At 33.5% G+C, this 27,044-nt stretch overlaps 3 protein-coding genes and 1 pseudogene across 4 annotated transcripts; all 4 read right to left on the reverse strand.

The window, feature by feature from the left end:
* Window positions 1-34: 34 nt before the first annotated feature.
* On the reverse strand, window positions 35-3,493 carry LOC115706098 (vacuolar protein sorting-associated protein 60.2). Its single transcript, XM_030633622.2, has 7 exons — window positions 3,222-3,493; window positions 2,299-2,450; window positions 2,062-2,155; window positions 1,113-1,184; window positions 924-1,035; window positions 389-537; window positions 35-292 (listed from the first exon to the last, which is right to left on the reverse strand). The coding sequence occupies exons 1-7, from the start codon at window positions 3,288-3,290 to the stop codon at window positions 239-241; spliced, it is 702 nt and encodes a 233-aa protein (XP_030489482.1). The 5' UTR covers window positions 3,291-3,493; the 3' UTR covers window positions 35-238.
* Window positions 3,494-6,891: 3,398 nt separating this feature from the next.
* On the reverse strand, window positions 6,892-9,558 carry LOC115705520 (uncharacterized). Its single transcript, XM_030632862.2, has 4 exons — window positions 9,170-9,558; window positions 8,629-8,885; window positions 7,986-8,431; window positions 6,892-7,388 (listed from the first exon to the last, which is right to left on the reverse strand). The coding sequence occupies exons 1-4, from the start codon at window positions 9,280-9,282 to the stop codon at window positions 7,131-7,133; spliced, it is 1,074 nt and encodes a 357-aa protein (XP_030488722.2). The 5' UTR covers window positions 9,283-9,558; the 3' UTR covers window positions 6,892-7,130.
* An 812-nt stretch (window positions 9,559-10,370) lies between these two features.
* On the reverse strand, window positions 10,371-11,466 carry LOC115704259 (cytokinin riboside 5'-monophosphate phosphoribohydrolase LOG8-like; annotated as a pseudogene).
* A 3,234-nt stretch (window positions 11,467-14,700) lies between these two features.
* LOC115707104 (uncharacterized) lies at window positions 14,701-16,737 on the reverse strand. 2 transcript variants are annotated; one of them, XM_030634951.2, is made up of 4 exons: window positions 16,322-16,737; window positions 15,789-16,045; window positions 15,213-15,658; window positions 14,701-15,123 (listed from the first exon to the last, which is right to left on the reverse strand). In XM_030634951.2, the coding sequence occupies exons 1-4, from the start codon at window positions 16,432-16,434 to the stop codon at window positions 14,860-14,862; spliced, it is 1,080 nt and encodes a 359-aa protein (XP_030490811.1). In that variant the 5' UTR covers window positions 16,435-16,737; the 3' UTR covers window positions 14,701-14,859. The 2 variants fall into 2 exon arrangements, with proteins under 2 accessions (XP_030490811.1, XP_060963337.1); XM_061107354.1 differs by having other exon boundaries at window positions 16,318-16,454.
* Between the last annotated feature and the right edge of the window lie 10,307 nt (window positions 16,738-27,044).

Raw genomic sequence — 27,044 nt, forward strand, 5'->3', positions numbered from 1 at the left:
TCGAGTCCCAAATATAAACAATTCTATGTTTATCTTCTATGCCAAATATACCAAGTAATATTTATTGATAAACCAACACCGTACATGGATGACACAGCCAACTAAATATAAGAGTCAAGAATACCAAAACGAAACAAAGGTTCACTTCTGCACAAATATGATTACAAAGGCTACCCTCGAAGCAGCTTGCCACCAGTAATAAATGGATGTAGATATTACATAATCAATCAGTATTTCACTAATCACGAAGGGACGCCCGTGGAACAGCAGGTAAACCCAGTTCATCATCCGCCTGTCACAATGTCAGATTTAAAGAAAAATTATTAAACACTAAAAAAAAAGGCACACACACACAAACTCATCTACTGCTATAGCATAGCCAACGTACATGTGCATTTGACCGTCCTGCATATCCCATCGGTGCTGAAGGCAAGTTGAGCTCTGCATCCAAATCGGATTCCTTATCAGGTTGAAGATAGGAAGGCACGCCATCAGACTCAGTTTCCATTCCCATATCAGCTTCTAAAGCATCAAGCTCTGCAACGTGAAATAGTTATGGTATAAGAGTATTTATGGAAGTTGAGTTCTAAAGATGAAGTGAAATAACAAGAAATGTGAGTCATATGAAAGTGGATGCTTTAGTTACACCAAATATAATTTATTCAGATAAGTTGGTAAATAATCAGCACAGGGAGATGAAGAAGTATGTTTTATTCTATTCTATTAAAAAAATGATATTATCAATCGTCAAGGCAGTCTATCAATTGTTGAGGCAATCTAGAGTACGTTTCAATACAGCCACAGCATAATCCCTAGCAGCTTTCTAAGGATTTTACTTCCAAGCAACAAATACAACCAGCAAGAAATTGTTAGTCAGTACAATGAGATTGCTCTACATAGCTTTTTATTTATAATTATCTTACCACCCAAAAGCTCATCCTCATCAATATCGTCAGGAACACTGTAGCTTCTACCCAGGGTATCTTGAATTTCCGAACTGACGTCCATCAGGTCCATCATCTCGTCTTGCAAATTCTATGCAAGTAAAATATATAGAGTTCAGAGCAAGAAAAAAACTAAAAGAAGGAAATTCTTGATGAGAAGTTACTTACATCTATGTCTTGTATCTTCACAGTTTTCATCATCCCTTTCAGCTCCTTGTTAGCAGATTTTAGGGCTGACATCTGCAAAGATTATAAGAAAGTATTGTAACAAGGTCAAACATCTATAAAGCTCTTGAAATACCTCTATTAAGATTTAACACATTGAAACCTAAATGCATTCCAATTTGGTATAAGGCAACCTAAGACTTAGATTATTTGGATACTTATGGCTGAATCCCTCCTAATTTCATCCCCTACTTCTCATGAGGTAGGCAGCCGATTCCAATCAGGTTACTGAAAAAGCTCCGTCTGGACAGCCTTGGACTGTGACCCTCGAGATGCTACGAAGAAAAAAAAATATATTTCAAGGTAAAAACCAAAGCCCCAGCACAGCCAAATTTAATAGCAATGAATGATACCCCCACCATTGTAGATCTATGCTCATAACTTAATTTTCAACAGCCTCTCCATCTAGACCCATGTTATGGAAATCCCAGAAGATCATGTTTCATTGACTTTAACAGTAACGAGAATGCTTACTACTAGATACTTCAGCAGCAAAGTTAAAATGGAATGCATACTAGACTCAAAAATTAAGTACATTGGACCACCCAGTTTCAATAAGTTATAAACCCAAGGTAACATGTTCATTTAATAGGAATGTTTGAAGAAAAAGTTCTGCACTTTCAAGACAATAAAAACAAATGTAACTGGGTACGAGAACTTTCCTAGCCAAAACAAATTACAAGAAAGCTTGAATCACAAAAAATAAATATACAAAGATAAAGAGAGGGAAGGGAGGAGGAGTATCTGATACAAATTGAAACTGAACTAGTCAGCCAACATATTGTCGTAAACATAATTAATCACAACAGGAATTAGCTTGACATTCTAAATAGGTCAACATCCCTAAAAAAGGATATAATAACAAACATTTCAATACAAAGTAGAAGCTTACAGTTTGCTGAGCATCTTTAATGCCCTCAGCAGCAAATGCAACTTGATCAAGGTTAAACGTTTGATTGTACATCATATCACGTTGGCCTTCATACCTGCCCAGATGTTTAGTGAGTCGAGAAATCATGAACGAGAAAGCAAAACACAGTAAAGTCTTAAATCCTCCCCTTGCATAAAAAGCTCTCAACTTGCAAAACAAATAATAAAAGAGCTAGTAAAATGGAGAAGAGACACCTACATTCGTTTTTGCTTGAGGACTCTCATGGCTCTAGCTTTAACAGCTTCTTGTGCAGGACCAGGTCTTGTTTTCTTAATCTGCTCTTTATATTTACTAAGTTCTACATCAAGCTTTTTGATCTTCTCTTCAACTGTCTCACCCCTTTTATTAATCTGAAAGAAATAGAATGCATTTAGTCTCTTGGAGCTAGCTCAACCAACTAGTCCTATTTATACTTCAACGAACGAATTACAACAAAACATTATTATATTATCTATTAAAGAGTTGATTGAAAAATGAAAATTGAAATAACACGCTCTCACACACACCAAAAAAAAAAGCATCAATAATCTTCTTTTGAAGAATATACACAGATCACATAGATCATCAAGTATATCAAAAGATTACCATGAACTAGCCCGCCCCAAATGGAAACACCCAGTAAAAATTGAATATGACGCAGAAAATGTTAACCGCAATTAAATTATTCAGCAAATAGATAATCAAAATAACTGTCTCTGAAGAAACATCAGGTAATCAGGCCCGTCATTTGTTCCAGTACACAATGTAATAGAGTTTCTAGTTAAAAAACTTATCAGATGGAAACTGCTTGCACTAAAAATGTACCTTGTAAATATGGAATTATATCCACAATTACTAAATTACGGAAACTAGTAATACAAATCCACACATAATTAAGGAATCAAGCACCCGGGAGCCTACATCTATAATCCACCATTTTTTCTTCTTTCTAATGTTCCTTTTCATTGGTAACAAACAAGGTTTCATCTACCGTCAACAAGTTCCACTATAACTCCATCAACCCCCCAATAAAGTTCAAAAAGTAAAACCTAACAATTCAATTGAATCACCTTTCAAATGGAAAAAAAGAATTAGAAACTCATGAGGAAAAAAAATCAAGAGAGAGAGAGAGAGAAGTAAACCCTATCGGAGGCATCTTGAATGGAAGGAGGGGGCTCCTTGTCCTTCTTTACACCGAAGACCCTCTTCATCGTAGTATTGATATTCTACTTGTTCTTCCTTAAAACAGTAATGGATTGAAGATATTGGATTCAATCTCTGTAGTATGAAATGGAATGAAATCAGGGAGACCGGATTTTAGATTTTGATAAGCGTATTTCTTGGGTACGAAGGATAGATTTATTTCTCTGAATAAAATCTAAACAAAGTCGTATAGAATATTCCACTTATTTACAATGTAAGTTCTCTTATATGAGCCAGTAATTTGAATTGGGTCTTTTTTTTTTTTTTTTTTTCTTTTTGTTAAAAGTAGATTTTTATCTTGTTTGTTAAGGTTTTTCATTCTTAAATTTTAAGTCGTCAGAGGTTGTATTTTTTCTTTAACCAGGCACTCTCCTTCTGCTTAAGCGTGGATTGGTCGGGGTTTGTGGTCAGGTTTTTATTATTGCGTTTAATTTTGTCTTTGTAACATGATTTTGAGTGTCTTTTGTTCAGGTTACTGCGATTAATCCTGTCTTTGACATAATTTTATTTTGTTGTTGGTTCGTCTTCTTTGTTCTTTGATAGCTCGTCTTCACATCACTGTTAGTGGTTGGTGTTGTCTGCATTTTCAAACGAGAGACATGTGGCATGAAAAGAGAAGTACGACTTTAAGTAGCCACTAGCCAAGTCCTCTTAGTTGAACTATATCACAAAGAAGCTTTGTGGATCCAGGAACAGATCAAGACCGTAGAATACACAGAGACTTATCTTGCCTTACGATGCCATTCGGGATGCAGAAGGCCTACTATCCCTCCGAGATTCGGATATGACCAGGCTTAAAGTATGTCCAAGCGACACCTGAAAGATTACTCGAAGGGCTTATCACGGACACTAGCTGCCCAAAATAAGTTGGATGTCTACCATGAAGCGACGATTATACCTATTTTGACACACGTGTCCCCTGTGTTAGACCATGGTAGTGCGTACATCCCACACGCCTTTTTGCCTTACGATTAGTCCAGGCATTTACTTTGTAAGGTGAAACCTTTTGGGGACATGTGTCCAGTGCACACAATAGTCCCAACTATACAGCTACCTCTTTTCACGGGCAAAAACCTTCTTTACGGCCCAATAATCAGCTCCTTACATGTATTTTACCCCACTAGTGGGATTATTGCAAGAACCCTAGGCGGGTCATGGGCATGACCATACCCGCCCTTTAGTCTATAAATACCCTTCTATTTCCATACGAAGGGGGATTAGAAAAAGAGATAGTTGAAGCTCTGCCAAATTTACTCTAACCTTTTTTCTTCTTCAAGAGAAATCAAGGGGGCAGAGTTAGGGTTTCTTGCAAACACTATTGTAGAAACATTATACAAGCCTCTTAAGGCCAATAAACTGACTCATAGACTAAAGCTTATTAGCGTTTGAATCACGTAAAAACCCTTCTTCTTTATTACTGTATTTTATTATTACTTAAGCTCTTATTTTATTAGTTTTTAAAAAATTTGGTAAACAGTTGGGAATAACAAGTTCTTTGTGGTTGAAAGGGTTGTTAATGGTGCAGTTACGTACCTTACACAATAGTTGAGTGTTCAAATTAATGGGTTGAATGAACTTGCTGCAACAAATTATATTGTTGAGTCTTCTGAATAGTGGAGGAAATTGAATATATGTGTTTTTAAGGTTAATTATAATGTTACAATTTTTTTTATTTGATTTTATTTTAGTTTCTTTTGTCAAATGATTTAGGAATCAGACGATCGATTGGTTGGCTCAATTTTTTATTCTAATCACTATTATTTTAGTTGATGGCTATTAATAAAATTATATAGATTATAAAAAAAGAAAGAGTTCTTTTATTTAATAAATGTTTTAATATCACTAAGTCTCTTCATTTATTAATACTCAATTTTTATATATAAATAATAAAAAAAAAACTCCATTTAATATTTATGTTCTTTTTATATTTCTGTTCTTTTTAAGGTAAATGCAATTTTGTATTTGTATGTTTTGCAAAAATTATTAGTTAGACTATTTGTTTTATTAAAAAGAAAAAGTTGACCCTGTATTTTTTAAAATGATACAAAATAGTACATTAAACTGATTTTTTATTAAAATAAAATTAATAATAACTCAATTTAAAGTTGTTATAACAAAATTTGGTACATTTTCAATATCAATTTGTGCTAAAAATTATCCTCAAATTGGTTATGTTAAATGTTGTCGTGTATTGGATGATTTGAGTTAATAAAATTGCTTCTTTACTTTCAAAAGAAAAAATATAAATCGAAAATTGAGCTCATACTACTATTTTGTATCATTTAAAAAAATAAAGAATCCAATTTATTATTTTACAAAGCAGATAATCCAATCGATAATTTTTGTAAAATACAGGTTCTAAAATATTATAAACTCTTCATTTATTGAGAGCTCCTAAAATCTTATTTTTTTTTAATTAAATTTTTAATTAAATCCAATTTAGTATATACAATAGATCACAATAAAATTGTAAAATTTTCACTTCTTTTCTACCAATTTAATATATTTTGATGAAAAATAATATCATTTTATTTTTTACATGACTTTTTCAAGATATATATAAAAAAGTCTTACAAATGTCTTATAGGGTGATTCTACAATGTACTCTTTTAAAAGGGATGTACTGATGCACCCTTGACTTATTTCAGTATCCAGAAAAAAATTTAGTCTAATTTTTTTTCATATTCACGTACGTTATAGCTATATAAGATAACCTACAAAATTTTGAGAAATTCAGAATAATTTACAATGTAGAAAATAATGTTCAAACAGTTTATTTTACACGCGTATAAAATAAAATAGTCACGCGTGCAACACACTGTTTGAACGTATTTTTCGGCGTGTTAAACTTTTCTAAATTTCTTAAAATTTTGCAGGATGTCTTAAATAACTATAACGTACATGACTATGAGAAAAAATCTGACTAAAAAATTATTCTGGGTGCTAAAACAGATAAGGGTACATCAATGTATCTTAAAATGCATTGTAGAATTTCCCTGTCTTATATAAAGTATGTAATGTTTGTTTTATTTTTTCTTTCAAAAACTAAAATCATAATTACAAATTAATCTCAATCCATTTTTTTACATGGATTATATCGATTTCGAGCTATATAGAATTGATAAAATCTGTACACTAATAACAAATTTAGATTTGAACATTCTATTGTAAAGTTGGAAACCAAACAATGACACTAGCCAAAATGATCCTCAAGAGAGTGATAAACAACACAAATACAAATAACTCATAATAAAATGAGAAAAATAGATACGGTAGTTCAGCACAAAAACACTTTAAAAATCAAGCGGGGCTCCGACCATATTGTCATAAAATTGTATATTTTGATGACTCGTTATTTGCAAGTAATATTTGTAATAAATTTAGGAATTATTAGCTCTATTCCAAGGAAGAAAACAAAACTAAATGCAGCAGCAAAAGTGGATCAAATCACTATGAACCAAGTTTGAACAAGAACGTGCTTGTCAAGATGTATTCCAAGCCTGCAAGAAAATTATGATGACATCTGTCTTTTTCAAACCAAACACCCCTATACAACATTAAAATAACTTACAAGCCAAATTGGCTATGAAAATAAAATATAAAAAAGAATTAAATCCTCTTAAATATATGAATATTTATTTGCCCAGTAATGATATGGACACCCCAAAATATACATCTTTAAATTACACGTAATGATATAACAATTTTTATAACGGAAACTCACTTTGTGTAATGACATGTACATTCAAAATATACATCTAAACCATACAGATAGAAATAAAGAACTTAAAATAATAATAGAAAAATTCACATTCTGAATGAAGTTTCATCTTCAAGAATGGTTAGGATTATGGCTTCAGTCCAAGGAGTTTCCTTGTCTTTCCCGCAAACAAGTCCCCGGACTTGATCTTCCCAGGAATGCATCCACTGATAGTAATAAATGGAAATTCAGCTACACCTTCCTTCCTCCCAAGTGAAACAAGTGCAGCTTGGAAAGTGCCCTTGTATTTTACCATCTTGCTCTCATTTCCTCCATCGAGCAACACCTTCAAATTCTTGACAGTCACATCGACATGTTTCTCTGCTATGTACCCTTGTTTCATCTCCTGATGAAGATAGAGCAATTCGTTAGTGAATAACTACAACTTTGTCAAAAAGATGGAATCATAGTATAAACTTCTGGCATATGCGTCTGGTTGTGATCTTATTGAAAATGAAGGTAAATCAATGGGGAGATGAACTTGAGTAGAATTCAGTGTTTTAGGTCAATTTTACATGAATGTAGGCACATGATAAATAAAAAAAATTAACATGTCAAAGTTCACTTGAATCATTGACGCATGATTAATTAGAAAAGAAGACTACTCAAGCGATTGTCCGATACTAACAAGTAAGCACATTTCCAACATACATTGTTTATATTATACACAATTCTCCAACATATGGCTCATGTACATCCTTCTCAAAGCACAACTCAGTTCATTGAAAAAGTAAACTAAAACAATAATTAAGGATAAAATATGATTGTCCAAGGCAAGTTCAATCGGAAGAGTAGTGGACTTGTACATATTTGACATGTTGATTAAATGATATGCTTTAGTAAACTAAACTTTCAAGTATTTGATCAAATACTATAAATATAATACATCATTGGAAATTGTAATTTTCGAATATGGGAATAAAAGGTGTTTGAATAAAATTACCTTGGTATCTGTGATGTCTCCAACAGCGAAGACATTTAAATGACCCTTGACCCTGAAGTGCTCATCAACCATCAATCTTCCATGTGTGTCCACACAATCTTTCAGAACAGTCTCAGCAAGCCAAGATGACGCCACTGGTTTACCAATACACAAGAAATGGCAATCTGCTTTTATAGTTTCTCCCTTAGACGTTTTGTAAACACCGTCAGTTATACCATCCAGATTAACTGATTGATCTAAGAGCACTTCAACTCTCTTTGATATCAACCAATCCAATGCCTTCTTGGAAGCCTTAGAACTAACAAATTCTAGCAATCTAGACCCACGGTGCACCAGTGTCACCTTCTTTTCTGGAAAATCAACAGCAATTTCACCAGCAAGCTCCACACCAGTGGGACCTCCACCCACAATCAGAATTGAATCAGCAGACTTGATCTTTTCAAATTCTGTAATTGTAAAAGAAAAGAATTAAAGTTAGCATCTCCAAATGCAAAACAGAACATTAATTTTTGACAATGCACTTTCATTATCATTTGAAAAGGTTATTAAATTCATCTATAGATATTCAACTTATAGTTTCACTTCAATGCAATTGAAACAATGATACTCCGAATATATGCATTTTTTTTTCCATCCCATTTACCTGATTCAAAATAACTGAGCCTCTCAGCTTTAGTCTTGGGAAAAGAATCCTTGTGACCGGTGGCAATAACAAGATAATCGTAAGCAAACGATCTTCCATCTGCAGTGAAAACTTTCCCATTTGTGATATTAGTTGCAGCAGATGCAACAATGTCCACATTGCTAAGATAATCAGAGTGATTAATCACCATCCTTTCAGCAAATGGTGGCTCCACCATTGCCCTCAACATCCCCCATGTAATCTCGAAATACTCCTTCCTGAATCATTTATTGATTTATTAGAAATTGTAAATGTTAGAAACTCAACATAGAAGAGAAAAAATATTGGAAGTTTCAGAGCCCTATCTATCCTCGGTCAAGTGTATCTACATGTATACCAAAACACATACAATTCACACAATCATATAATACCAAAACATTCCTGCAAGAGAATTTCACTCGCTATGCCCTAATAGATCTCAATACATGGGATGTATTTACAACTGCATAAACAAATTAAAGCAAATTTCTTTACGAAATGTTTCACAAAAATGGAAACTTACTCATCGATGAGGACAACGTGTGCAAGGAACTGAATAGAGCGAGCTAGAATAGAACCAGCCGCACCACCGCCTACGATTACCACCCTCTTCTTATCTGCACTAGAGTTTTCCATTGAACCCACTCTCTTCCGAAATCGATCTCAAAAAAATATATGGTAAAAGTCTTAAAGGAATCGTATTCTACTGGAGTTTGAAGTTTTTCCTCTACAGACATATTTTTGGGGTATTTATACACAAAATGTTGATGATATCATCGCTTACGCCGAAAGTAATTTATGATATAATTTAATTTATTTATTTTGGAAAGAAAATTCTCACACATTTTTTTTCCGCGCCATGGCTTACGCGGCTGGCGCCCCTTTTCAACTTTTGGGTTTTCAGACCACAATACAATGTACGTAAGGAATGATTATTACACTAATATGAGATTTTTTTTGAGAGAGAAACTATTATGAGATTTTAGTATATGACCCCATAAATATATGTGGATTTGTAAATTAGCCCGTCAGCCATAAAATATATCAATTAAGTCTTTGAATTGAAATCATTAAAAATGTAAGGAAATTACCCTATATGTATACTTCCTTTTAACTCTTTTTTCTTTTTACGATTTTTTCTTTGTTTTTTTTTTATGATTTGGATTGTTTTGTGGGTTGTAATTGCATGAGTTGTGATGTATAGTACAATTTGAGATAAATTATCATTTAAATTGCTCAGTATATTTTATATAAATGTAGAAAACAAATACTTATTCTAATAATTTGAAGATTTCTTTTTTAATTTTAGTTATAATAATTAAATAAAATATAAAAAATTAAATTAATAAAAATGGCATCAAATCAATAACTTGAATGAAAATAATATAGTCTTATTGTTGTAAATCTTATCAAAAAATTATTCAATATTAGTGTAATTATCACTTTATTGTTTTTTTTTTAAATCAATTTAAAATAATCAGCACATTATAACATATATGTTTATTTATAAATATATATAAAATTATATAGAATTATGTAAAATATGTTTTTTTACACTTTTTTGCAATATATACATTTAATTATACTAGTTAGAAGTTACGTGCCGAGGCACGTAAATATTAGTTTTATTTAAAATTTTGTTCTTTATTTTTATTTAGATTTTTATAACTAAATGTATGATTATGCTTAAATGGCCAAACAGCCGTAAGTCTTAATTGTTTCAATCACCTTGAATTGTCTTGGTTCGGATACTCGCCTAGTTGTTCCATCTGCCAGCTTTCAAGAGATGCAATGGGTTCATGGGAAGGAGCATATGGCTGGAAAAGAAAAAAAAATCACAAATTTTGTCACAAAAATTTCAATTTCTAGACCTTGGTTAACTTTATCAAGCATGTAAATCAGCTTGAAGTTATTTTAAAGAACATTCGAAGGGATGAAAGATAAGACCATGTGACCTTGTCTACATTTCAAGCTATAATAACAACAACAACGAATAAAAGATTTAAATCACACAATTATTTAGTTCGTTAATTATAAATTTTATATGATTCTTCCATTGAAAGTAAAATGCAACTAATTTTCTTATTAAATTAGTAAGTTTTTAAATTTGGATAGATTGTTATGATGATGTGCAAAGAAGTGGTCTTGATAATTTATTATTTTTACAAGCAACATTTCTAAAATTTAAAGCAAACAAAAACATAATTTTAAACTGAAAGCCTAAAAGTACCTCCATCTTTATTATGAATTTTTTGGCTGTTGGAGCAGAGAAAATGATTTCCTGAGCACCTGACTTGATGAACCCCTCTTGAACACCATTGTCAAATAATGCCAGCAAAGAATTGCAATACCTCATCTACATTAAGCAAACAAACCTGCATAGATTGTAATGTCTAGTTAAAAGCTCTCTTTCTCTAAGTCATTAGCTGATTGTAGTATTTCAATGATCAACAGGGAAAAGGTTACCAATTTCTTATGAATCCCAAGCCTGACCCATGTTATCATCTCCAACAGCTCTTCCATTATTCCATATCCTCATATAAGGACAATTATCTCAAATGTGTTTTTAACATAAATAAATTGCTCAAAGTTTATACATTTATCGAAGGTATCTTTCGTTGTTTCCAAATTAGTAAAAATATTATTTCTCAACTAACAGAGTGCAATAAATGCGTCAAGTCATTGCAGGCGTTGCAGCTTGTTGCTCGTCCATGTCCAAAACCGTTCTTACTTCTCCCATAGTATCACCAGATATAAATCAATTTAGGCACAAAGTTACTACAAACCAAATGATAGAACCCAAACAATATATTATTTCCAAAAATGAATAATTATAAATCAATTCAAACAAAAGTGACAAAAACTTTCTTTGAGTCATTTTATCAAATATATGGTTTTCTTCACAATTATAAATATGAAATTGTCCAATCAATATATATTATTTAAATAACTTAAATATCATTTGATCATCTTATATGACATAGAGACCTAAAAAACGCCATACGAAAGACTGGCATAAATAAAAAGGAAATCTTGCATAATAGTTTCTAAAAATACTTAAATCTAAATTAAAAAAATAAAAAACCTTAATTGAATAGATTAAAAAAGAAAACAAAAGGAAGAAGAAACTTAATTAAGAAAATAATAAGTGAAAACTCCTTATGGAATCGTGAGCTTCCCAAAGAACAGAGCAATAACATGCAATTAAAAAGATTTCATAACCTCCATTAGAAATTACTCACTCAAACCATAAAGGTGTTCATCTATAATTGAAGTATATATCTTGAACTCTAATCGTATCAGGTATCGTCCTCCCATTCTCTTTTTCTTTCAATTTGAATTGCGACCCTGCGGCTTATGCCATCAAAAGTTGTTGGAGAAATCAGAATTGCTGGATATCAATTTATTCACTATTTAAACTAAGTTTTTCTCACCTGAAAATGACTGTACGAGTCATCAATAACAGCTCGATCTCAATTTATTCACCATTTAAACTGAGTTTTTCTCACTTGAAAATGACTGCACGAGTCATCGATAACACTGAATGAATTTCCAAGTTTGAGTCGAGAACTTGGTTACACCTTGGTTATCGTCGATAACATTCAACGACTTTGCGGGTTCGTAGGCAGTCGAGAACTTGGTTACAAATATGTGGCTAATTTTTTAATTTAAAAAAAAAATTGTTTAATTTTTTGGTTTAATTATTAGGTTTATTTGTTAACGGGACCTATTAACATCGTTAAATTTAACAGAATATTCTTTTATTTTTATGGTATATTCTGTTAAACCAAGAAATGCCGTTAGATAGGCACTTTTAAGATATAAAGATATGTAAGTGAAAACTACCCATTTATAAATAGGTGAGGTTTAGATTTGGTATTTATTAATTGAAATACCTAACCCTCGACATGACCTATCAACACGTCACCCTTAGTTTGATTTAATTAGACTTTTTTAATTAGTATTGTTAAAAACATTTTTTAGTACCTCTTTGCTGTTTTTGATGCGGGAAGAATTCGAAATTTCTCAGCATGTTTTATTTTTCTGTTTTGGGTTGATTCTAATGTGGCAATAGTTGGAGGTGTGGTCGGTGCTCCGTTGATGTGTAAGTGGACCAATGCAGAAAATTCTTCTATTTCTCTTTGATAGGCTACCTCGTGAGATTTTTGAATTGATGATGACAACCTTTTAATGGTTGTAGTATGATAGAAACTCAGTATTATTTGGTAACAAGCAGTCAAGATTGGATATTATTCCAGACTTAGTCAATAATCACCTGGCAGAGTTTAAGGAGTATGGTCGACAATGTCTTCATTTGAAACTGGATCCAGCAAACCCAGCAGTTTACTAAGCTACTCGATAGATGTCACCTCCCCCTAAATCCTTTACTCTTGCGACAGATGCTTTGGTGGTTTCGGGGAGGGGCTTTGTCGAATTTGGGAGAATGCTACGGGATGCAGAGAGTGTGGTTTGGTTAGTGTGGTTTCAAGTGTGTTAGGGGATTTCTCTGCTAATATGGCATAGCTGCTTGCCATTCGTCTGGGTTTGACTCTCGTGCATCAATTTGGTTTCAGTATCTCAATTATTAATAGTGATTCTACTGTGACAATTGGTTAGATTAATAAGCTCCACATTAATTTTAGTTTTCAGTCTATTTTATTACATATCTATTCTTTATTAGTTGTTGTTGGTAGTGGTTCTTGCATCGCCATTATGCGATCAGTAAATAGTGTTGCTCACACAATAACAACCTCTATTACTAGTTTAAGAGATTGTGTTTAAACATATGCTTGTACTCAATTTTTAAGTTCTTTTATAACAACAGATTTGTCTTAATAAAGTTTATCTTTCTTTAAAAAAAATATTTTTGTAGTAGTTATTATCATAATGCATGTACACACAAATAATTTCATGTTAAAAACACCACCAATAAATTTAAAAATGGTTATTCTATCAAATCGGCCTACAATCTGCTGCAAAGCCAGAAGAACAGTTGTTCTGGGGAAGACAATTCAGGCTTTTGGCGTAAACTGTGGCACCTCAAAATACCTCCTAAAGTGAAGAACTTTATGTGGCGGGCAGTCTCAAATGTGCTTCCTACCTGTCTCCAGCTCATCTCTAAGGGGGTAAGTGTTTTTTCTATGTGCCCTGTTTGCAATCATGATGCTGAATTTGCCTCGCATATATTACTTAGTTGCCCCTTTGCAATTAGCTGCTGGCAAAAGGCTGATATTGTTACCCATGCTAACTTCGTTGGAACCATAGGACAATTCCTTTATGATGTGTTCAATGGCTTTGATGAAGACATCTCTTGCCGTGTTGTGACGCTATGTTGGTCACTTTGGAAGGCAAGAAATTCTTTAGTTTGGGACAAAAAGGCTTCTTCATCTTCTCATGTTGTTTCTTTAGCGTGGACTACTCTTGATCACTGGTTAAAAGCTCAAGATAAAACAAGTTTGTTATCCTCTTCTTTGATAGGAGATGGAAACAACTTTGAGCATTGGACTAAACCTGCTTATAATACGATCAAGATCAACGTTGACGGGGCTATCTTTGAGAAAGATAATGCATATGGGTTTGGCATTGTAGCTTGTGATTCAGAAGGCAGAGTCATTGACTTCGTGGCTAAGTACTATCATGGCTCGTTCTCAGCTGAGGTTGTTGAGGCCCTGGGGGTTAAGGAAGCACTCAGTTGGCTCAAAGATAAAGGTTGGAATTCGGTAGAGGTGGAAACTGATAGCTTACTCACTGTCCAAGCGGTCTTTAGTAATCAGCAAATGTCTTCTGTCTTTGGCTTGATTACTCATGATTGTAAAATTCTCTTATCCTCTCTACCTAATGTTAGTTTTTGTTTTGTTAGACGATCAGCAAACAAAGTTGCCCACTTCTTAGCTAGGCGCTCTTGTTTCTATTCAGATCGTAACATTCATGATGTAGATGTTCTGGCAGACTTTCATGCCCATTTGTAATTTGAATGCTCTATTTCAATGAAGTTGATATTTCATGTTTCAAAAAAAAAAAAAAAAATTAAAAATGGCATACTAGTCTCTACGGTCGAGGAATATATATATTATTGGTTTTCAATGTAGTGTTGACAATTAAGCAAAACACATTATAAATGCTATAATTAACATGTAAGAGAAAAAAAATCCAACTAATTACATTGCCTAAAAAGAATTGAGAAAGAAACCAAATGAGAGAGAGATTGTAGGATTAGCAATCAGGTTTTAGACCAAGCTGTTTCCTAGTTTTGCTGACAAACAAGTCTTCAGACTTAATCTTGCCAGGAATGCATCCACTAATAGTCACAAATGGAAATTGAGCTACACCTTCTTTTCTCCCAAGTGAAACAAGTGTGGCTTCTAAAAAGTTTTTGTATTTTGCCATCTTGCTCTCTTTCCCTCCCACTAACAACACCTTCAAGTTCTTCACTGCCACTTGTGCATGTTTTTGTGCTATATACCTATGCTTCCTCTCCTACACACAACACATTATATATATAGTAAAAACAATAATATATAATACCCCCAAAAAAAAGAAAGAAAGTAAAGTTAATTATATATTACCTTAACATCTGTGATATCACCAATACCAAAGACATTTTTATGGCCTCTGACTCTGAGATGCTCATCCACCATTAACCTCCCATGAATACCCAAACTATCCTTCAAAACAGTCTCAGTTAGCCAAGATGAACCCACTGGTTTACCAGTGCAAACATAATGGCGATCTGCTTTTATAGTTTCTCCCTTAGAGGTTTGAAAATGACCATCAGATACACCATCCACATTCACTGATTGACCCAAAAGAACTTCCACATTCTTTGATATTAACCAATCTAATGCCTTTTGTGAAGCCTTGGAATCCACAAATTCTAGTAACCTTGCCCCAGAATGCACCATTGTCACCTTCTTCTCTGGAAAGTCATAAACTATTTCACCGGCTAGTTCTACCCCTGTTGGCCCTCCTCCCACTATCAAAATCGAATTCGCCGACTTAATCTTTTCATACTCTACACACAAAATGAAAACATGTTATAATAATACAATGACATTCTATTAATGAATATTTATAAATTACAGCCGAAAAAATAAAAATAAAATTCAATTTATTTATAATTCTAACATAATATAAATTAGTACCTGCTTCATATTGACCTAGCCTTTCTTCTCTTGTTTTTGGAAAAAAGTCTTTGTGACCGGTGGCTATGACAAGATAATCATAGGGAAGAGATTGGCCATCTGCGGTGGAAACTTGCGTATCTGTAACATCAACTGCAGTTGATGCCACAATCTTCACATTTCTAAGATAATCAGAGTGATTAATCACTATTCTCTCCGCAAATGATGGCATTACCATAGCTCTCGACGTACCCCATGCTATCTCGAAATACTCCTTCCTGGTTATTCATTTTCAATAATAATGAAATCAGCATTGAGAAGGAATTAATACATAATCAATGTATGAATGTTTCAACTTCTCATCATCAAGCTAGCTACGTACGTACCAGCCATTTTCCCTCAATTCGAAAATAAAAATAATTTTTTATTTAATACTTAAGGAATTACAAAAACAGAAAAAGGATCATAATTGAAAGAGCTAGAACATTAGAGTAAATAATAATGTATAAGAACAGATATTGAATTGGTTCAATAACGAAATATGCATGACTTACTGGTCGATAAGAACGACGTCAGCACAAAATTGGAGAGATTGAGCGACAATAGAACCAGCTACACCGCCTCCTACCACCACCACCCTCCGCATCTCTGTACCTGATTTTTCCATATACCAAACCTCAAATTGAAGATAATAATGATAGATATATATTTTTTTGGATTGAAATGGTGGGAAGAGAGAAATTTGGTCAGGAGGATTTATATACAAAAATGCAGAAAGTATTTGTCTGAATTTAATATAGAGAAAGAGAATGGTTTTTGGCAGCAGAGGAAATATGTGGCATGCATAATCATGGGTTATAGTTTTTACTATTTATATATAATTATATGTATGTGCTCATTTCAAATTTGGATTGTTGGTTTCTATAATTTCCAACAACTTCTATTTATACATTGTTTATTTCATTTTCAACAAACATTCAGCAGAGAGGAGTGGTTCTCAATATGGTAGTGGTTTTTTTTTTCTTTATTTTTATATTGCATAAATATAAAAAACAAAAACAAAAAACAATATTATAATTAACTATATATATTATACCAAATATAGTAGTGTGCGAAAGTAATTAGGAATGGGAAAATTGAATGTGGGAACTTAATTAGGTCGAATACATGCTAAGAACTCCATAGTATAAATTTTTCCTTTAAAAAAAATAAAATATTTCTAAACAAATTGTTAAGGTGAAGAGAAGAGATATTTGTTTGTTGGTGTGTTTTTTTTTTTTTTTTTTTTTTTTTTTTTTTTTTTTTTTGTGTGTGGTTATTATTGTTGTTGGAAGTGTGTGATGAGGTTTTCAGATCCGATCATGATGATCGAACAATCAGAGAATCTTCATACTTTAGAGCTAAAAATTTAATTTGAGTTTAATGTAGGGTCGTATTCATGTCATATCAAGGTTTAGAGCATCTTCAATAAAAGTTGCCCATAAAGTGATTTTTGTTACATGTACATTTTAGTCAACATTTTAAATTAATTTTATGAACATTATTGTTCAAAATGAGTAATGGTAATGTAATATTATTTATTTTTTTAAAAAAGAAAAATTACTTTATCACCAATTAATTTTTTGAGAGAACATATATAATTATAAAATTTAATTAAATATTTGTATGTGAGACCATGGTATGTAATTTTTAGAGTTACCCCACTAATGTAATTTTTGTAGGAAAATGTGTTAAATCTTAAGGGAAGGAGAGATCAAATAAATAAATAATATTTTAGGATGATGTGTATTTTAGGAACTAGGTGTTGACAGAGACAAGACCCAATCATACTAATGTGGGGGCTATCACAAACAAAAATATTACTTTTTAAAAAATTAAATGTAAATTTTTTAATTTGATAATTATGGACTAAAATAGTAGAAAAACCCCCTACAAAATTAAATAAATTTAGTAATAATGATTATAATATAAGTATAAATATTTTTTTTTATGATAAATAAGCTCCTACAAATTAAAAAATTTGGGTCTCTCACTGTGTTGGCCTCTATTAGAGATGCTCTTTGGTGTTACAAGCAAATATCAAACTTAAACCTGACTCATTTATTAATCTTGTCAAAATTAAAATCACCAACCCATATATTTGTGATCTTATTTTTTTTTGACATGGTAAGGTTATTCTTATGAAGGTGTCTTGTTTAGTTTAATTTTATTTTGCTTGGCTCTTTTGATTATTATGGATGTTCGACAACAAATGGATATAGGGATGGATAAGCAATATGCTTTCATGAATCTGAGAGAAGATATGCTTTTCTCATTTATGAGGAAGATACAGTAGACTTTCTTGAATTTGATGATTGTTGGTGTTTGGTTGGTAGGTTCCTTACAGATCGCACCATTGATTTTCAAGTGATGCAACACAAGATGGCTTTGTTGTGGTGTCCTGTTCGCGGCTTATTTGTTAAAAAATTAGAACCGAATTGATTTTTTTTTCTAATTCTATCATGAAATAGATATTGAACGAGTTATGGAGGGTAGTCCATGGACGTTTAATACCTCTAGTCTTTGAGAGGCTCAAAACTGGCGAGAATCCACATTTCATCACTCTATATAGATTGGAATTTTGGGTTCAACTACAAGATATGATCTCTGGTTTCATATCAGAAAGAGTGGTTCGAGATTTAGAGAATTATATTGACCAGTTTGTCAAGAGGGATCCAAATAATTTTGCAGGAGTTTGGAGAGAATTCTTAAGGGTGGGAGTTCAAGTTCGGGCTGATCTGACTTTGAAAAAGGGAAAAAGTTGAAACTAAAGAATGGTCTGCAATGTCACGTGAATTTTAAATATAAAATTTGACAACTTTTTGCTTTGTTTGTGGTATATTAGGCCATTCAGAATATTTTTGCGAGAAAACTTTTGATACGCCAAGTCACTTACTTACAAAATCATATGGCCTTCAAATGAAGGTTGCACCGAGAAGAAGAACACATCCTATCGATGCAAGATGGCTGAAGTTAAAAATGGCTACAAACACTGGTGGTGTTGGATCATCTTTCGCCGGAGTGACAACAACAACTGGACAAACGGTAATCATTAATGAGAATCCTTTGAGGGAAATCAATCAGAGAGGAAATTCGGATGGTAATGTCGCAAGATCAAGGGAGAAAATCAGAGATTGTATTGGTGTGATTAATGCAGTAGGAGAGAAGATTAAGGACACAGGAAAGTCAACGATGGTCTTAAATGAGGAGAATTTATTTAACGAAACCAACCATTTAATTTGTGATTAAAAAAGGAGAAGATTGTCCTTAGATAATTGTGAGAGATCTCCACACGTGGATGTAGTTATGGGCCAAGATAATCAAGAAATATTTGTTAAGGAAAATATGGAGGTGGGCACCACTTGTGATAATTTGCAAAAAAACTTGTTTGAGGAGGGTCCTGGTTTACTTGGTCGCCCAGAGTTATGAATGTACTAAGTTTGAATTGTCGTGGGCTTGGGAACCTGTGGACTTTTTTAATTCCTTAAAGAGATTGTATCTCATAAGAAACTCTGATTTATTTTTCTTTGTGAAACTAAGTGTCTCAAAAGTAGAGTGGATTGGGTAGGAAGAAGTTTGGGCTTTGAAGGAAAATTTTGTGTGAAGGCCAAGGGATAGGAGGTGGTTTAGCACTCTTTTGGAAAGATCAAGGGTCGTGCTTTGGATTACTTTCAAAACCACATTGATATTATTATTACTTCTAGGGACAGTCCAGCATGGAGACTTACTGGTGTGAACGGTGAACCCTGAAGAAACCTGAGAATTCAAACTTGGAACCTTCTTTGGGATCTTCATGCTATGCATTCGTTACCTTGGTGTGTCATTGGAGATCTTAACAATGTTATTTGTCAAGAAGATAAGAGGGGGTAATTTATATCTGTGAGGCCTTATTGAAGGTGTAAAGTCCTTTTTTGGCAAGTTAGGTGACAAAATAATTTTTCCTTTTTATGGTAAGATTGCTATGCATTCATTTTCGAAATCTTACCTCTTTTATTCGGTTATTAGTTGCCATTTTCCTTGTTTGGAAAGTTGCACTTTCTGCTGAACTTTCCTTTGTTGAAAACTACTCAAAAGAGAAGGAATTCTCTTTTGGAAAGTTGTCTTTTTTAGGGAAACTTTGTTTATTGCCTTTTCCTTATTGATTTCGATTGTATCTTGATACAATCAGAATATCTAATCTGTTTTTGGCAGGAATCAAGCATTGAAAGAAGATCGGTCCCGATTTTAGTAAGTTTCCCGTTTCTGGGCAGATCTGCTTCGTCAGCAACCGAATCTGATGTAGCAGATCGTGTTTCTTTTGGAAAGTTTTTGTTCAGCTGCTAATTCGAACTTGTGGTTGCCTCTTTGGTTTCTATGATCTATAAATAGAGCCTAGAGAGCAACCATTCGAATTTACCTCTTCCATTATTCATTTTTTTACATTTATCTTTTGTGAGAAGAGAGTGTTTCTTTGTTTTGTGAGAGCCTAGTTGTTCACCTAGGTTCTAGTTGTTCTATTTCTATTCTTACTCTATCCTAGAGGTTGTGAAGAACTACTTGACTGAACAAGAGATTGGTCTTCGGGAGAAGACTTGATAAAGCCTTACTTCGGGAGGAAGTAAGCACTTGGTCTTCGGGAGAAGACTTGCTAAAGCCTTACTTCGGGAGGAAGTAAGCACTCACACTTCAAAGACGAAGGGAGTTCGGGCTTGAAGGTGTTTCAAGAAGTCAGATTCATAAAGTGGATTACAAAGGATTGCGGCAATACTTTAGAGGGAGTCTAAACTTGTTTAAGTCAATTGTCTTTGTAATTTTGATACTTTATTAATTGATTTCATTCTCTGGGCGTGGCCCCGTGGACTAGGAGTGTTCGTGAGAACACTGATACCACGTATAAATCTCTTGTGTCAAGTTATTTATTTTTCTGCAAATATTTTATATTCTGCCTGTTTAGTTTTGCTGTAGCAGAATTACCTTCTGCTGCTGCAAACGCTTACAGTTTTTATATTTTCTTATATACAACTGACATTTGCAAAAACACAGTTTTTCAATTGGTATCAGAGCGGGACACTAAACTCTTAGTGTGGTCCTATAACGTTTTTGTTAGAATGTCATTTTTTGCAGAAGGAAGTTCTATTTCTAGACCACCGTTGCTTAATGACTCTAACTATCCTTATTGGAAAGTTAGAATGAGGGCCTTCATCAAATCTCAAGATGAGAAGGCGTGGAGAATGGTTCTATCAAAGTTGGTCTCCTCCGGTTGAGACAGATACTGTAATACTATAATAAAATCCGAACCGGAATGGTCTATCAAGATGATAAACTATCTGCCTACAATAGCAAAGCCTTGCATGCTATCTTTAATGGTGTAGGTGAGGGTTTCATTAAACTTATATCATCTTGTGTTTCTGCTAAGGAAGCTTGGGAAATACTTCAAACTCAGTTTGAAGGAACTTCTGATGTGAAAAGATCTAGATTTATCATGCTTCAAACTAAATTTGATGAGCTTAGAATGTCTGATAATGAAACTTTAACTGAATTCTATGAAAAATTATCTGACATTGCTAATGAATATTTTGCTCTTGGAGAAAAGCTTGATGATTCGGTTCTTGTGAGAAAAATTGTTAGAGTTCTTCCAGAAAGGTTTGATACTAAACTTTTGGCAATGGAGGAAGCTAAAGATTTTAGCACTATGAAAGTGGAAGAATTGATGGGTTCCTTACGTACTTTTGAATTAAATCAACAGATTAAACAAAAGGACAAACCCAAATCCATTACTGATAAAGGTAAAAGTATTGCTTTGAAAGTTGCTGATAATGAAAATTCTGATAGTGAATGTGATGATGAGATTGCTTTATTAACTAAGAATTTTCAGAAATATATGAAAAAGATGGGAAATAAAAAGAATATATCGAAAGGTTCAAAAGGTAATACTTTCATTAAACCATCTGTCTCTAACAAAAAGGGAATTCAGTGCAGGGAATGTGAAGGTTTTGGGCATATTCAAGCTGAGTGTGCAAACACTTTGAAAAAGAATAAGAAAAGTTTCAATGTCACTTGGAGTGATGATGAAACCGAAAGTGATGAAGATATTACTGAAAATGTTGCCCTAACCTCTGTTATGACTAATGTGTTGTGTGATTCACAGGTGAAAGATAAATTGGTATGTCTGAATAATACCACCAAACAAGAGGAATCAGATTCGGATGAGTCTGAAATCTGTGAAGAATCTCTTGCTGAATCATACAAAGTCATGTATGAAAAATGGATTCAGGTTGCTTCTGAAAATAGAGAGTTGAATAAATTGAATAAAAAATTGTCTCATCAGATTGAATTGTGTAATTTGAAAATAAAAGAATATGAGACAAGTTTTTGTGATAAAGATGAAAAAATCTCTCTATTGAAGAAGGAACTTGAAAACTTTAAGAAAAATGTTCAAATGCTTAATCCTGGATCTTCTATTTTTGAAAAAGCTCAGAATGCAGGTCAGAGAGGTTTCGCAGGCCTTGGTTCTAATGGAATGGAAAGTTCTGGAGTCACGAAGTTTGTAAAATCTAGTGTTCTAACGAATCACCTTGAGGCTACAAACTCTGCCGTAACAGTGTCACAGCCTGTGGCAGCAAGAACAGCTTCTGATGCTGTAAAATCTCCAGGATTTTCAAAAAGGGTAAGATCTCAGGTAAAAAGATTTGTTCCCATTTGTCATTTTTGTGGTAGAAAAGGTCATATCAGACCTAAATGTTTCACATTGAATAATCTGTTTAAAACAAATTATTTTGATAATTTGAAAAAATCTCAAAAGAAACATAAAGGTTTGAAACAAATATGGGTGAAAAAGAAGTGTCTAGCTGGTTTTTCTGATAAAACGTCGCATCTCAAATGTGGTATTTTGACAGTGGTTGCTCTAGACATATGACAGGTGACAAGGATTTTTTGACTAACATTCGGCCTATGCAATGTGGAGAAGTCACTTTTGGTAATGGCTTATCTGGAAAAGTTGTTGGTATGGGAACTCTAAATTTTGAAGGGTTACCTAGACTGAAAAATGTGATGTTAGTTGAAGGACTGAGGGCTAATTTACTTAGCATCACCAAATGCGTGATCAAGGTTTACTTGTTTCTTTTGATAGTGATCATTGTTATGTTCCGAATGATGACAATGAATGTATCTTGCAAGGATTTCGATCCAATGATAAGCCGTTACACTCTAACCCCCGTGTTTACTTGTCACTCGGCTATCAACAACACCACGTATCCGTGGCATGCCAAGCTTGGGCATATTAATTTTAAAAACCTGAAAAAATTGTCAAATGCAGGTATTGTTCGAGGTCTTCCCAAGCTTGGTAAGGAAAGTGAAGGTAAGTGTGAACCATGTCAACTTGGAAAGCAATTAAAAATCACTCACAAGCCTGTGTCTGATATCAATACCTCAAAGGTATTGGAATTGCTTCACATGGATCTTATGGGTCCAATCCAAGTTGAAAGTTTGAATGGTAAACGATATATCTTTGTGTGTGTTGATGATTTCTCTCGTTTTACTTGGGTAGATTTCTTAAGAGAAAAATCTGACACTTTTGATGCATTTAAAACTCTTTGTCTGAGATTAAGAGTTGAGAAAGGTTGTAATATTGGGAAAATAGTTCGAATTCGAAGTGATCATGGTAAGGAGTTTGAAAATTCTGTGTATGATGATTTTTGTAAGTCTACAGGTATAACTCATGAATTTTCAGCTCCCAAAACTCCTCAACAAAATGGAGTTGTTGAGAGGAAGAATCGAACATTGCAGGAAATGGCAAGAGTGATGTTAAATAGCAAGAAATTGACAAAGCGCTTATGGGCTGAAGCTATTAACACAGCTTGCTACATAATAAACAGAGTGTTTATTCGTCCAGGTACCTCAAAAACATCTTATGAAATCTGGAAAGGTAAACGCCCCAATGTAAGTCATTTTCATGTTTTTGGATGTGTGTGTTATGTCTATAGAGATCGTGAGCATATTGGTAAATTTGATGCTAAAAGTGATGTTGGTGTATTTATTGGATATTCCTTAAACAGTAGAGCTTATCGTGTTTATAACATGAGAACTCAAACTGTTTTGGAATCAGCTAATGTGGTTGTTGATGATTTTAGAGATTTTTCAGAATTTTCCACAGAAGCCAAGATAGATAGTCTCATGGATACTCCTCCAAGAGTTGTAACAACAGATTCTGATGCAGCAGAACCCATTGCTGATGCTGCAAATGACGAATCTGCTGCTGCAACTGAAACTGGAGAACCAGAACCGTCTATCTTGACTCATCCAAACATCATCACTGACTCTATTCAGAAAGAACCAAGCACCAGAGTCAAACTGAATCATCCAAAAGATCTCATCCTTGGAAATCCTGAAGAAAGCATGGTAACTCGCAGAAGGTATATTAATTTAATCAGCTTTCTTTGCTTTGTTTCTCAATATGAACCGAAAAATTTGAAGGAAGCCATGACCTTTGAGGAATGGCTCAATGCAATGCAAGAGGAACTCAACCAATTTGTTCGCAACAAGGTATGGATTTTGGTCCGAAGACCAAAAGGTATAAATGTTATTGGAACAAAGTGGTTGTTTAAAAATAAAAGTGATGAGTTCGGTACAATTGTGAGAAACAAGGCTCGTTTGATGGCACAAGGGTACACACAGGTAGAAGGTATTGATTTTGATGAAACTTTTGCTCCTGTTGCAAGATTAGAATCAATACGTTTACTTTTATGTATTGCTTGTATTCTCAATATTAAATTGTTTCAAATGGATGTGAAATCTGCCTTCCTAAATGGTATTTTGAATGAGGAAGTTTATGTTGAGCAACCAAAAGGATTCGAAGATCCTCAATTTCCAGACCATGTATACAAACTTGAAAAAGCTTTGTATGGTCTGAAACAAGCTCCTCGAGCTTGGTATGAAAGGTTGACTCAATTTTTACTTTCTCATGGCTATCACAGAGGTAGTGTGGATAAAACTCTTTTCATCAAACATATAAAATCCGATTTTATCATTGCTCAAATTTATGTTGATGATATAGTTTTTGGTTCTACATCTAACCATGAAGTGCAGGTATTTGTTGATCAAATGAAAAGTGAATTTGAAATGAGCATGGTTGGTGAGCTTAATTTCTTTCTGGGTCTTCAAGTGAGACAAATGGAAGGAGCTACATTTGTATCTCAAAGCAAGTATGCTAAGAACCTTGTCAAGAAATTTGGCCTTGAATCGGCTAAGCAGGTAAGTACTCCTATGAGCACCACACTGAAATTAACAAAAGATGAGAATGGAGTAAAGGTAGACACTACACTCTATCGTAGCATGATTGGAAGTCTTTTGTATTTAACTCGCTAGTCGTCCCGATATATGTTACAAAGGTGGGAGTGTGTGCTAGATATCAAAGTAATCCTATGGAATCTCATGTATCGACTCGTAAAAAGGATTATTAGATATGTTAATAGCACTTCGATTATGGAATTTGGTACTCGAAAGATACCAATTCAAATCTTGCTTGTTTTAGTGATGCGTATCAAGGTGAAATGCTGATGATCAAAAGAGCACAAGTGGAGGGTGTTTCTTTCTTGGGAATAATCTAGTATCTTGGCATAGCAAGAAACAGAATTCCATCTCCTTATCCACTGCCGAAGCTGAGTACATAGCTGCTGGCAGTTGTTGCACTCAACTATTGTGGTTGAAACAAATGTTGATTGATTATGGGTTTGATTTGGGTGTTTTGACTATTTTTTGTGACAATACTAGTGCCATAAATATTTCCAAAAATCCTGTTCAACACTCTAGAACAAAGCACATTGATATAAGACACCACTTTATCAGGGAACTTGTTGAAAATAAATCATTTCAATTAGAATATGTTGATACTGAAAAACAATTAGCTGATATTTTCACAAAGGCCCTAGATGCAAGTCGCTTTGACTCCCTCAGAAAGTCTTTGGGAGTTTGCATTGTTTAATTTTATCTGTTCATAATTCGTGTACAATAGTATTATGTGATTATTATCTAGCTCTTAATCTTCTATCATTGTATTTTGACAAATCATGTTTATGCTTTTGGAATATAATTAGTTAGGATCTCAGTCTGATCATACTTTGTGATGTTGTGTTAAAAGATTCATGTTACTCTTTATTTGTGTCTGGGATTAAATAATGTTCTTATACAGAGTTGAGCAATTTTTGTTTCATTCTTGTCAGGCCCCTTGCTGGAATAGAGCTACCCATACTGAGGTGTGAAAGCCATCTGATGAGTAAGCTGGAACATTGTAATTAGCAACTATGATGAGGATGCACTACCATAGAAAAGGGCTACCTTCAGTATGGTGTGAAAGCATCCAGTTGCGGGATCAATTTGAAAAAGGCGAAAATGAAAAATCTTGCCAAGGACAATGATCCTATTTTCACTGCACACACTTATGTCTGACAAGTGTGTTCAACTCTGTAAGTCTCCTCTATTAAAATTAAATTAATAATCCTGGTTCACAATGTTCAGTAACATGCATATTTTTTTTCCTCAACATCAATTAAGTATGATCATTTCATGAGATTCTAATTAGTTATTTTCCTTAAAAGCATAACATGTATTCTACTTTGTCAATTGTCAATGATATTTGATTTCTCTGCTTGATTCGAATCACATATACTCTTTGTACACATTATATTTTATTTTCGGTTTTAATTTTAAAAAAAAAAATAAAAAATAAAAAAAAAAAAAAAAGGAGGGAGGCGTGTGACTTGCTTCATGGGTTAAGGAAAATCTTGTGCATAAATGGTAAGTATCAACATTCATTCTTTCTTTGATTTATTATGATATTTTTCCAAGTAAAGATTAATCTTTATATGGTAATGTGTCTTTATTCTTGAAAGATTGCTTTATTTTTGGAAAAATTTGTTGGCATTTCTAGTTTCCTTTTATTTTTTTTTTTTAAAAAAAAAAGGGAAAAGGGAAAGGAGTTGAGAAGTGGGCGGTTTCCTCTTTTGGTTCATGGGCTGGCGGTTACCATTTGAATTTTCAAAATTGGTTTCCTTTTTCTTGTTTTGATTCCAAGGTTATATAAACCAAATTTTGACACTTATTTCTCCACCTACCCGAACCTAGTTTCTTGTTTCTTTGTCAGACACTATTCATCTTCTCTTTCAGTTTCAAAATGGTGAGAACCAAGAATCTAGGGCACTCTAAAAAATTAGAAGAAACCGTTCCAACTCCTTCTAGTGCACCCCCTGCTGCCTCAGTTCCTCC

The sequence above is a fragment of the Cannabis sativa genome, chromosome 1 (genome assembly GCF_029168945.1).
Source record: "Cannabis sativa cultivar Pink pepper isolate KNU-18-1 chromosome 1, ASM2916894v1, whole genome shotgun sequence".
In the NCBI taxonomy this organism is placed as follows: domain Eukaryota; kingdom Viridiplantae; phylum Streptophyta; class Magnoliopsida; order Rosales; family Cannabaceae; genus Cannabis; species Cannabis sativa.

Excerpts from the sequence above, each read along its gene's own strand:
- LOC115706098 (XM_030633622.2), bottom strand. The coding sequence starts at position 3,290 with ATGAAGAGGGTCTTCGGTGTAAAGAAGGACAAGGAGCCCCCTCCTTCC. Across the intron at positions 1,185-2,061 it reads TTAAAGATGCTCAGCAAACT|ATGTCAGCCCTAAAATCTGC; the intron begins GTAAGCTTCTAC and ends TAATCTTTGCAG. Across the intron at positions 1,036-1,112 it reads TGAAGATACAAGACATAGAT|AATTTGCAAGACGAGATGAT; the intron begins GTAAGTAACTTC and ends TTACTTGCATAG.
- LOC115705520 (XM_030632862.2), bottom strand. The coding sequence starts at position 9,282 with ATGGAAAACTCTAGTGCAGATAAGAAGAGGGTGGTAATCGTAGGCGGT. Across the intron at positions 8,886-9,169 it reads CACGTTGTCCTCATCGATGA|GAAGGAGTATTTCGAGATTA; the intron begins GTAAGTTTCCAT and ends TAAATGATTCAG. Across the intron at positions 7,389-7,985 it reads GAGACATCACAGATACCAAG|GAGATGAAACAAGGGTACAT; the intron begins GTAATTTTATTC and ends TATCTTCATCAG.
- LOC115707104 (XM_030634951.2), bottom strand. The coding sequence starts at position 16,434 with ATGGAAAAATCAGGTACAGAGATGCGGAGGGTGGTGGTGGTAGGAGGC. Across the intron at positions 16,046-16,321 it reads GACGTCGTTCTTATCGACCA|GAAGGAGTATTTCGAGATAG; the intron begins GTAAGTCATGCA and ends ATGAATAACCAG. Across the intron at positions 15,124-15,212 it reads GTGATATCACAGATGTTAAG|GAGAGGAAGCATAGGTATAT; the intron begins GTAATATATAAT and ends TGTTGTGTGTAG.